Source organism: Nycticebus coucang, chromosome 9 (genome assembly GCF_027406575.1).
Source record: "Nycticebus coucang isolate mNycCou1 chromosome 9, mNycCou1.pri, whole genome shotgun sequence".
NCBI lineage: Eukaryota > Metazoa > Chordata > Mammalia > Primates > Lorisidae > Nycticebus > Nycticebus coucang.
In genome coordinates, this window is record NC_069788.1 from 34,210,355 (window position 1) to 34,223,046 (window position 12,692).

The 12,692-nt window shown below is 39.1% G+C and overlaps 1 protein-coding gene across 2 annotated transcripts in view; it reads right to left on the minus strand.

Annotated features, from left to right (window-relative positions):
- RUNX2 (RUNX family transcription factor 2) overlaps positions 1-12,692 on the minus strand; it is a 218,038-nt gene that overhangs the window by 98,835 nt on the left and 106,511 nt on the right. For both annotated transcript variants that reach the window (XM_053602204.1, XM_053602203.1), the window contains one exon: positions 11,297-11,401. In XM_053602204.1, coding sequence (XP_053458179.1) covers positions 11,297-11,401 — 105 coding nt within the window. The remainder of the gene's footprint in view (positions 1-11,296; positions 11,402-12,692) is intronic.

The window sequence follows — 12,692 nt, forward strand, 5'->3', positions numbered from 1 at the left end:
GAGAAACCAACCTCTAGAATTAGTAACCCAGACTTCTTTTACACATCTGTATTTCTCCTCACTTCCTGTAGCACAGCCTGCATTTGGTACCTTCATAATCTCCTTGAAGGGCTCATATTTTTCTCTTAATAATTTCCTGGGACAATACTAAGGAGGCACAGAACCCAAGTTAAATCATCCTGAGTATCCCCCTAACCAAAATATATGCTAGCATTTTCACCTAGATTGTATTTTACAAAAATTAACTCCAGAGAGGTAAGGAATCAGAAAAAGATGACATGGATGTTGCAGAGGGTCCGTATGAAAGTACCAGCTTGCCTCAGTGTTAGATGACCTCTTTCTCACCAGCCAACTCTTGCACAACCCCAATGACGGACAAACTGAGCTAATGCTTGGTCACCCCCCTACCTTGACCAGATAGAGTTGTACCCCAAGTTATGGTCTCCCAGCTCTCGTAAACCATGCCTTTCTAGTCCACATGTTTATCGTCTTCCTTCCTTTTCATTCCATAATTCATTTACATGTAAAACAGCATCTTTTGGTTCTGGATCCTGTACTCTCACTAAATGGTATAAATGTGTAGATACTACCACCTAAGGATTGCTGCCCTGGTTGTTCAATGAGCAACAAGCCAGATGACCTCTGATAATCAAAGATAAGGATGAAATTCTTTAACATAAATTTGGATAGAAAGTGCTAAGTAATTTAGGGTCCATCCAAGGCAAAACTGAAGTAGAGGATTTAATGTCCTCTCCTCTTCTTTGCCTTCTCCTCTGCAGAAACATTCATTCTCTCCCACCGACCCTGGCCCTGGACACTTCAGGGTTCCCCATGGTGACAGGCACTTAGACCCATTTCCCTGCTCCATATACTGCCTCCGGCTACTCTGATAATAACAACCTAAAAGTCTGAAAATGTAGTACAAGGGAATGACTAGAAGTGCGGATCTCAGGCCCTCAGAGCAGACAGACTCAGCAGATGCCTCTCACATCACCTCATGTCAGCAGAAGCCAAGGCACACAACTGCTAAATTTTCAGGAACAAAAACTCTCTGAGAGTTGACCACTAACAAGTTTCTCACTGAAGGAACTAATGACGGATCTACATCAAGAAAAAGGACCCATAAGGAAGAACTGAGGTCAAAGAAGGGATGATGAGCAAATAAATCAATGAACATAATGGGTAAATTTAAAATAAGTATAAACAGCTTAAAACATGATAATGACTAATCCTGGAAAGATAAAACAAAGATATACTAAAATATCAGACAAAAACATTAAGAGAAAGGGGGTGACTACAGATTAATGTATGCAAAAATTCTTATATGGACAAAGATCATGATTAATTTTACTAAGACAAATATATATATTAAAATGATAAGGATGACTACTAAAAGAAAAGGAAGATTAAATGGTAATTTTCAGACCACTAGTGGAGGAAAGCTAGCATGTATCTAGAACAAACTAGATTAGGAATACTCTGTGAAAGGGAAACATTTGCAAAAAGGGTAAATAAGAAAACTCAAAGAATGCCTTGGACCCAACACCAAGGCATTTTAAAGGTCTCACTTTAAAATAAGAAAATTCTGCACTCTTAATACACGTAGTATACCAAAACTGAAAAGCATCAGGAATCCACACTGCTGTAGCTGACCCACAGCTAAACTGTTAACAATTAACAACTGTTAACAAGTTAACAACCGCTGCCTTCAGACCTGCAAAGCTCCTTCCTCTCTAGTACCCAGATTTCATTGTTCATTCCACACCCAGTCTCCCAAAACCTGCTCCCCATAAAAGGATTCTATACATGTTACTTATTTTTACTTTGCTGTGAATTTAAGTCTGAGTTACTTTTTCCAGAAGTGCTTGGGTTTACGCCTTAATCCTAAATTTTAAGGAAGGGCTTTTATCTACCAGCAAATATTTGGTCACCAGTGCATAGGAGCAGAGAAATTCTGAGAAAAACAAGAGCCCTTCCCTTAGCTACTTAAGCACCATGTCACAAACACATATGATCTTGAATTAACAGTTTAGAACTAAACAGTTTTTATGTCTCCCCTAATTTCTGAAAGTTATTTGAAAAACAAGGGCAATTATATTCCACCTCTGCCTTAAAAGAAAACTTGTGAGATGTTATGTGATGGCCAAAGATGTACTTTAGTTGATATCATAAATGTATTCCAAATAAAATGCTAGATAGAGGGTGGCGCCTGTGGCCCAAAGGAGTAAGGTTCCAGCCCCATATGCCGGAGGTGGCGGGTTCAAACCCAGCCCTGGCCAAAAACTGCAAAAAAAAAAAAAAAAAAAAAAAATGCTACACAGAAACAACTATGAATGTGAAAAACAACACTATTAATCTTTTTTTCCTTATTATTTTGAAGTATAACCTATTCTCTGATATAGTATTTGAAAATGCCATAGCACCAAAAAAAAGAAGTAAACAAAGTATTTTCGTGATCTATGAGGAATTATCTTTCTTGGAAAGAAAAAGTCATTTTCATACATAAATAAATCAGTAAAGGGAAAAAAAGGAAAAACATCTCTTTCTCTCAAGACCTTACACTATTTTCAGAATGAATGATTTCTGACTTACACCAAGATACAAACTACTGACACATTTGGATCAAGAATGTGTGTGTTTTTAGAACACATATCACTTGAAAACTTGCCATGCTATATTTAGTTAGAAGTAAATAAATCAACTGAAACATACGCATGTGGAAAATGGGCTCTTACTGTGAAAGCTACAGCTCCTTGCTAACACAAGTCCAGTACAATGAGAAAGCACATTCAGAACCAGGAAGCCGGGGAAAAGTGCAAAGGAGGGACACGAGCATGTTTTAACGGCTGTGATAATTTGCCATGAAAGGATGTTAAGGCCATAGCTCCTTGCTGCAGCATGCCATGTGCTGCTGAATTAAATTACTGCCATGCAGGCTGCTAGCAAAGGAATGTGTAAACAGGCCATATATCCTTGCATCAGTTCCACAGAATGTTGCACAACACAAAATGCCTCTCGATGTGTCATTTCCTTCTTGGCCATCTTCCCAGCTCCTGACAGTCCGTCAACAACAAAAAGAAAAAAACGTACTGAAAGATATTTAAAACTGCTCTTCTCAGGAGCACATTCCTCCAACTACCAGACAGAACCTCCACCAGCGCTTCTGACCCCCCTTCTCCATTCTTCTTGAAGAAAGGGAAAAAGGGAACACTGTTTTTATTACTGTTATTATTCTCTTAAGTCAAAGATATTCAACAATGTTTTATAAACTTCAGACTAGTGGCCAAATGATTAATATCTATGACCATCAACTTGCTGCATGTATTTGCCAACTTAAAAATATCAAAACATGGTGTTTACCATGAATTCTGTTCCTTGGGCACTTCAGAGACATCAAAGAACTCAGGAAAAAATATGCAAGTCAGAAAGTTAAGGGCTTTCCTACTAATGCTTTGCACCAACAACTAAAACCCAGGCTTGTGGCATCAGGAGGCACAGGCCTATGAAGGTTTTCTCGAATTGTCTTCACAGACAGCAAGAATGTTCAGTGCAAGAACTGTGTCCAGACATTTCAAATAACCTTGAAAAATTCTTCTGCTGTCCCTCCATCCAACACATCTGACCTGACCCCCACGTTCTTTCACATGTGAACAACCTCTAAATAAGTATCTGCCACTGGTAAATAAGAAATGGTCATGGGCCTGCCTTTGGCATAAAAACCCTGTTCCAGTCAGCACGGTGGCTCATGCCTGCAATCCTAGCACTCTGAGAGGCTGAAGCAGGAAAACTGCTTAAAGCCAGGAGTTTGACACCAGCCTGAGCAAGAGCATCTTTCTATAAAAAATGCTAGTTAGGGACAACTATCACTGTGAAAAGTTCTAATTTTTTTTCTCTACTAAAAATAGAAATATTAGCCGGACATTGTGGCACACACCTGTAATCCCAGCTACTTGGGAGACAGAGGCAGGAGAATCACTTAAACACAGGAGTTTGAGGTTGCACTGAGCTCTGGTGAAACCACTGAACTCTAGCCAGGGTGACAAAGCAAGACTATCTAAAAAAAAAAAAAAAAAGGCTCAGTGCCTATGGCTCAAGCAGCTAAAGCGCCAGCCACATACCCCTGAGCTGGTGGGTTCGAATCCAGCCCAGGATTCGGTTGACGGCTGCAACCAAAAAATAGCCAGGTGTTGTGGCAGGCACCTGTAGTCCCAGCTACTTGGGAGGTGGAGGCAGAAGAATCGCTTGAGCCCAGGAGCTTGAGGTTGCTGTGAGCTGTGATGCCACGGTACTATACCCAGGGCGACAGCTTGAGGCGAAAGAAAAGAAAGAGAGAGAGAGAGAGAAAGGAAAGAAAAAGAAAAGAGAAGAAAAGAAAAGAAAAGGTTATACCTTCACTCAACAAGCATGAAAAGTAATAGAGGATAAAAGCAAGCTGCCACCATTCCACCTGCAATAAGAAAGAGAAAATGTCAAGCTCTCCATTCTCTCAACCTTTCACTGGACTGGAAACAGTATCAGAAGTAGGTTGAACAGCATGAGAGAAAAATGAGATGATGCCTTGCCCAGACCATTTGTTTTAAGTCTGTTAAATCAAGCTTGTTAAGGCAAAACTTCTACAATTGGATGTGTCTCAAGAATATAGAGAAATGAAATATCTCTGAAGAACTATAGATTCGTTGATGAATTGGGCACAGTGAGAGCGAATAAATAGGAAAAGAAAACATTCTGGTTGGAAGACCTAACATTAACAAGTCAAGCAAACCAGGCCTAGAAATACAAACAGTACCCTATATTTCCAGATAACCTCTTACTCACCGAAGCTCCAGCCCCTTAGTGAAGTCACAAACAAAGCCAAGCAGAGAAATGTTGCAGCTGTGTACTCTAAGCATGCAGGAAAGGAGCTAGATCACTGGGTGGCTGTGGGGTGGGAGGGGTGGGGGGGTGCTTTTCTTTCTCCCACCAGGTCAGGATAGGTGGCTGGCTGGCCAGCGGCAAACAGTAGCACCCGGGCAGGAATTACGCAGTTGACAGCTTTGGTCTCTTCTTTTTTTTTTTTTTTTTAATTTTTTTATGTAGAGACAGAGTCTCACTTTATGGCCCTCTGTAGAGTGCCGTGGCCTCACACAGCTCACAGCAACCTCCAACTCCTGGGCTTAAGCCATTCTCTTGCCTCAGCCTCCCGAGCAGCTGGGACTACAGGCGCCCGCCACAATGCCCGGCTATTTTTTGGTTGCAGTTTGGCCGGGGCCGGGTTTGAACACGCCACCCTCGGTATATGGGGCCGGCGCCTTACCGACTGAGCCACAGGTGCTGCCCAGCTTTGGTCTCTTCTTAAAGAGTAACTGTGGTTTACTTGCCTAAGGCCCAACACACAAAAACTCTTAGAAACCTGCTCACATGTGTCAAGTATCAGGTTTGCAGGTGTGCCAGCAAGCAAGAATTTCAAAGTTTAATGATATAAAATATAAACCTCCAAGCTTGTCCATTTGAAGAGTCATAGGGTACTTGTGCTAAATACTTGCCATGTTGCCAGGCAAGGCTCATACTCATTTTTTATTCAAACACCTGGTGTTGTGGTGCATCTTACAAAGGTACATGTGAGCCTTGGCAAATGTGGAATGTAAATGTCTTGACAAAGTAACTAGGAAAATGCCAGGAGGGCTATGTCAACTAATGAGATGAAAATGTGTCAAATGTTCTATGAAACAAGCATATGGTGCCCCATGATCATATTGATGTACACAGCTATGATTTAATAAAAAAAAAAAAAAAGAAATATTCTAGGTTAGATAAAACAGAGTTTGTGAGACCAGTCATGGGACTGCAGGAGACTCCACCCGTGAGGAGGTTCTCACAGGTCTCTGGCAAATGAGCCCAGTAAAGAGGAAGCCAAATTCATTTGATTCACTCAGACTCAGTGCAGTTGATTGAAAACAGCACATTCTGATCCTGATGGGATAATTATACATCGTAGAGTGGTATCAAAATATCATGCTGTCCCTCCAATTTGTACAGCTATTTTACATAAAAAAATAAATAAAAAGAATACATTTTGAAAAAAAAAAAACACCTGGTGTTTTTCTCTCATACAAGTATTGATCTGGATTAGGTTGATATTTATCTGCTAATACCAAGCCCCATAAGGTAATACCCACCCTTAATTCATCTGATATTTATCAAATCTGTTCAATTCAGATTATTTACTACTATTGAAGTAGTAAACTTAAAGTCATTTTGTGTGTATCTTTAATATCCCTCAAATTTAAAGAGTCAAGAGACTTTTCAGAAGATGGCACCTTAAAAAAATTATTTCTCCTATGGCAACAGTGACATTTACCAGCTAAACACTTGGGGAAGTTGATGATATTGGTGATCCAATGAACCACTTCCCCATCATTCACACCATTATGTGGTTTCCACATCTTAAATCCAGGCTGCACCTGCGTCCTGCTTTAATCAATAGTATATAGAGGAAGCAACTCTATGCCAGTTCTGAGACTAAGCCTTCAGAAGCCCTAATAACAACCAGTTTTGCACCTTAGAGAGCCCTGGGCTACCATGTAAGAAGTCAGATTCAGCAGGAGAGACCACATGGAAAGCCCATGTGGAGAGGGCAATGGGCTCAGCAGTCCCATGGTTCCAGCAGAGCCCAACTTTCCAGCCATTCTACCAAGGTACCAGAGATGTGAATGAAGCCGTATTAGAAGTTCTAGCATGAGACTGTAGCCGCATGACGGACTTGAAGCAGACCAACAGAAAAACCATCTAAATGAACGCTAGCCAACCCACTGAATTGTGAGACATAATAAATTGGTTACTATTTTAAACTTTTATGTTTAGGGGGTAATTTGTTAATTAACAATAGATAACTAAAATGCAGCAAGAGAATTAAAAGCATTCTGGCTACAATAAAAGGATTTTTCCATCCTCTGCATAGCCAATAGTACCTTTTCCATCAGTCCTCTAGCTCAGAACCACTTCTACAGAATATGACATTGCTAAACCAAGTTTTCATCTTCCTGTAGATATCCTTTAAATCATACTAGAGTTGGAACCAAGTGCACAAATGGAACAAAGGATCCTAATAGAGACTGATGTATAAAAGAGTTAGGTATCCAAATGCATTGCTATTGCTGCTGCTGCTGCTACGCTGACTTCTCCTGCTGGCAGCTGTTCTTTAGAGCTGACTTGCCAACATAAGGTCAAGACACCTTCCCTAAATACAAGACTTACAAATTTGGGATCTTAAGTATGATGTCACATCTTAAAATGATAACCTGGCAAACAAAATAAATGGCATTTTGTAAAGATGTATAGCATTTTCATGTTTACGCTACTTAAGATGAAGGTTCTAATAAGTCATCGGCTATGTTCCTTTAAAGGGAAGCTTTATAACTGAGATGAATCACAACTGCAAAAGATCAAAGTTAAAAAACATCAATGATGCCATGGGGTACTTTTTAATCTTGTAATGAGTGATGATCATGTGTTCTTATGAAGTTAGTCCAACTGCCAACGCCAGATGTGTATATTAAGAAAAGAAGTTGTTTGTGATGTGACAGCAGTTGTTCAGCTGCCAGAGACTGAAAACATAGCATAGAAGGACAAAACTTTTCAGCTTTCTGAGTGAAAAAAAATCTTGGCAGATGTGTTAATAAGCAGGGCCTCAGAGTGGGGTGTTAGTGCCATAGCATCCTCTCTTGGATTTTGCTGCGAACAAATTGTATTGACCATTAGCTGTACAAAACTTTCCCTGGGCAACATGAGTATCTATTCAAGGTACTATTTATAATACTCATTAGTGTCACTTACTAATGAGCAAAAATTAGTAAAACTATCTGCAGGGATTAAAAAGTAATACGCAGGAGAACAGAATCTAGATGGTATCTGTTTCCTGGAAGCAAACTATAAGAAAATTCTACAGCAAACTTCTGACACTAAAGAAAATTGGTGTAATAATAGCTAGCACCTAACGAGCACTTACCACCTGACAGTCACTGTGCAGTCTATTTCACATACATTACCTCATTTAACATCCTTGCTGCAACTGATGGGTAAGATATTGTTTATTATTATTCTCACTTTAAAAGATAAAATCAAGGCAAAGAAAAGTTAAGTAACTTGCCTACCTCCCAATAGCTAATAAATGGTAGAGTTGGGATTTCAATCCAAGCAATTTGACACAGAGACCAATTTGACACAGTTAACCCAAAACTTGTTTGTCCTTGTTCAAACAGTTGAGCGACCAGAAGCAGTCTTTTCCATATTTTTAGAGGAAGGTGTAAAATTTCATTAACAGGAACTGATATTATAGTATAAAATCCTCAACTCCTTCAAATTACTATAGGAGGAATACTTATGAAATTATAATTTGGGGGAAGAGGAGGCTAAAACAACTGCATGTCTTTTTTTTCTCTCATCTCAGGAAAGCCTTTTACTACAGCCCTTCTCTATTAAAGCTAAGATAAGATAAAATAAGCCATTTGTAATCCAGAACAAGCAAACTACAATTTGTGGGCCAAATCTGTTTGGCTCACCACCTGTTTTTATGAAGAAAGTTTTAGTGGAACACAGGTTGAGTATCCCTGATTTAAAAATCCAAAATGGTCCAGAATCTGAAATTCTTTTACTGCTAACATAATGCCACAAATGTAAAATTCCACACATTAAATACTTAACATGAACTTTGTTTTATAACACAAAATTATTAGAGATATGGTATAAAATTACCTTCAGGCTATGTCTATAAGGTATATACGAAGCATAAATGAATTTTGTGTTTAGACTGGGGTCTAATCCCCAAGATATCTCATTATACAGACGCACATATTCCAAAATCTGAAAAAAAAAAACAAGACGTACAACACTTCTAGTCTCAAGCGTTTTAGGTAAGGGATACACAGCTGTGCAGCCATGACCATTCACTTACGTATTTGCTTATGCTGCTTTGGTACGACGCTGGCAAAGTTGGATGCTGGTGAAAGAGACTGCCATATGGTCCAAAAAGCCAAAAGTATTTACTAGCTTGCACTTTACAGAAAAAGTCTGCCACTCCATGTTCTAGAGGATCCTCCATTTAACGCTACATACACCAATTGATCAAAATCCCATTATACTCACTGTTGAAAAACTTTGATGATCTTGTGCATTTTCCACATGTGGGAGTGTCAAAGTTAAACAATGATATTGAGAAGACTGCCATACTACAAACATTCAAGGCTCAGGGTGAAGGAAATAATCCAGCACAGAGTCATACCAGACCCATCCTTACATCCAGACACTGACTTTGGCAAGTCACCTCACGATGTAAAACATCACATTTTCACAGATACTTTTGGTTCAAAAGAAATGTTATTCAGATGTATGTAGAGCAAGTGGTCCTGCCACTTGTAGATCTCTATCTGATTCCCCATCCACCCTCAGCACTACCCAAAGCCTAAACTCAGGTCACACATATACCATCTGCCCCTACTCCTAACCCTCCCTGCTTTCAGAGAACTTTCCTGTCTTTACAAATGAGTCTATCAACAAACAGATTCTGCAAAAAAACTGAGCAATGGGGGGCTGCTATCCACACAAAACAAGTGACTTTCTCAAAGCTACCCAGCCTCTTCATTTTTTGTTGTATCTTTCATAATAGGCTAGGCACCTACCCACCCCTGTTTCCTCTCCCAACCAGCAATTTTTGAGCATCAACTCTTGTGTGTGTACACACACACACACACATGCACAAAAAATGGTTTTTCCAAGAACTGAGAAAAGTAGCTGAGATCATCAGGAAACATCTTTAAAAGATGCTAAATGTTAAAAGACTACTATCCTGCTCTGTGCTTTACTAAAATGGATGCCCCTGCCTTGGCAGGAACTCAAAGGCTAGTTTGAGAAAAGGTTAGAAGATGTCTTCTATCATAAGTGATCACCCCGATGTATGTCTGTTCAGAAAAGTCACACAAAACCCCAAACCAGTCAAAATAGCCACGCTCTGTTCTATCCACCTGCACTGGGTAACAACTGGTCCTTAGGACTGAAGGCTTGGAGTATACACACAGGTGTACAGCAACCACCTAAAATGAAATTTCCAAACTGAACAGACAGGACCAATACTGACCCAATACTATGCACCCAGAAGAATGCCATACACAAGAAAGGAGAAAAAAACAAAACCTCAAAGACTTGCTTTTGAGGCAGAAAACTTCCTTAGTTTGAGCAAGCCGTTAGCCTTTGTGAAAAGAGTGGCAAAAGGAGCCGAAGCTAAAAGATATTCTATATGGGTAGAGGGAAAAACTTACTAGCCCTTTGCTCTCATTTTAGGGGAAGAAAATATATGCCACTCTCATAGTCCAGTAAGTGTACTGTTCAGAACAAATACAGAACAGCTAGACCTCCACCACAAATGAAATCGAACTCCTTAAATGCCAATAGCTAGGACTCCAATGTATCCACTCAGGCTAGGCAGAGAGTTCTATGTGATGTTTCTTTTGGCACAGAATTGTTAATGGTCTATGTATCAAATAATCTTTAATCTCTGAATATATTTAAATACTGCTCTGCCCAGTTTGTTCAAATCAGTTTTTCTGAGGGGGAAATAAACCTGTTTCAACTCAGATTTAGGAGAAAAACATAAAAAGATTATGTGCACTACCTGAAACTGACTGCTAGATAAACCCTCTGTGTATCTAGAGGGACAAATAAACCACGGAAGATTTAAACTCAGTTTGACTCTATTCTACTTGTTAAAAGAAACTACCTAATAACAATTACTAGAGCATGACCAAACAACAGTGTTGTAACAATCAAGCAAGTTATCATTTGCAAATGAATTCTTTGTAATTAAGCAGTGTGCTCTTTATAAAGGGAATTGAGTGGGCGAGTTAAAAAGCTAAAACACATTTTTAAGCCATGGGAAACATACACAAGTGCTTTTTGACTAAGCTCAAGATTTTTAAGTTTATTGTTTTCTTCCTCTACTCTCATGGGTCTAATTCTTCTCTGTCTACTATGTACCGTGGATAAGCAGAATTTCTTACAAATAGTTAAAACAGTGACTGAATAATTATTCAATCATTTCCTAAAGTTATGGAGGCCTTAGCAATTTTGTGGCAAAGGTTAAAACCATAATTTTATTTTCCACTAACTGTGAAGTTCTAGTAATTGTCCCTCACTAAAAATCTATGCAGATAGAAAATTTTGCAAAGACACTATGGGCTTGAAAGTAACCATAATTCATTTGGAATAAACTGCTCATAGGGTCTCTGGAAATGTTATTAGCATTTTGAATAGAAAGGCAAATACTTACTTCTGGGTTCCCGAGGTCCATCCACTGTAACTTTAATTGCTCTGTGATAGGTGGCTACTTGGGGAGGATTTGTGAAGACAGTTATGGTCAAGGTGAAACTCTTGCCTGCAGATTTAAAAGGGGAAAACACAAAATGAATATAAAAAGATAGTATTGATGCTCGTACACCAGTATAGATGTTCAAACTGCGTTTAAGCATCTCTGAAGAGGCAATGAAGTATAGACAAGAGTCAGGACTCCTTATTCTAAATTGGAAACCATCTCATGGCCACTTTAGGATGTTTCTAAAAATCACTGAGTGTAAGATCATTATCCCCACTGCAGTACTATATAGGAAGACTCAATTCCAAAAAAAACTCCTCAGTAGCAATAGTGGTGATAAAAACAAAAACCCTGGTCCACTTGAAGAAGGTTCTTTTTCTTTCAGTTTTCCCCAACATCAGGAATACACCCAAGTACAGACAATTTAAGAAGTCTTTATTTAGGATTCAGTCATGACCCCATGACAGAACAATAGTAAATCATTGTTGATTATGTTATTTACTTCATATGGCTCTAGCATTTCATTTGCTTAACTGCACTACAAGAAGAAGATGAAAGAGGAAAGTTCTTATAGAAATCATTTTAAGAGGAGCCAGTGTCTCCTATCCTGGCCTTAATGTGCCTGTGGTATGATGATTTCATCATCACTGGAACAAAGTTTTTCTCCTCCCTGTCTCACCTCTCCCTTGACATACATTTCTATTGTTAAATCTTGAAATAACTCCCTGATAGTCACTTATATTTTGCCCAATTAAGATGGCATCCCTTAAGAAACATGAATTTTTACTTTTAGTAGAGGTGTGTGCTTCACTGACCACACTGATGTATATATATCTGATGTTTCAAATTAAAAGGCTAAAAGCAATGAATGAGAGGAGAGAAAAAGACAGGGAAAAGTTATGTAGCAGATTTGGATGTCTGCTTTTTCCAGAAGATACCATTCTCTGTTACACAGACTCACTGACAGTTGTAATCAGTTAGATTTGCAGCGGTTAGTCATGTCAGATAGTCAAAACTGCAAACTGTTACAAGACAGGAAAAGGTGGGCGTGAAACAGTGACTCAATAAAACATTCAGCAACCTCCGGCCAGAGTACTCATTTAGTCTGCTCCTGCTGCAGACCTTTAAAAAACTCATTTTGTTTTGCTTTGTTTTTGGTCAGAGACTCTTTATCCCTTTACTGAAAGCTGAGGGTATTAAGTCAAAACACAAATCTTTGACAATATGTAGCAATGCAAAGTTTAATGCAATCTTTTCAAAGCTTAATATGGAACAGGTTATATATAAGGCTTAATGTAGAACAGGTCTTTGGCTGTCAAGTCTAGTGAATGGGTTTTCTTTTCAACCCAGACCA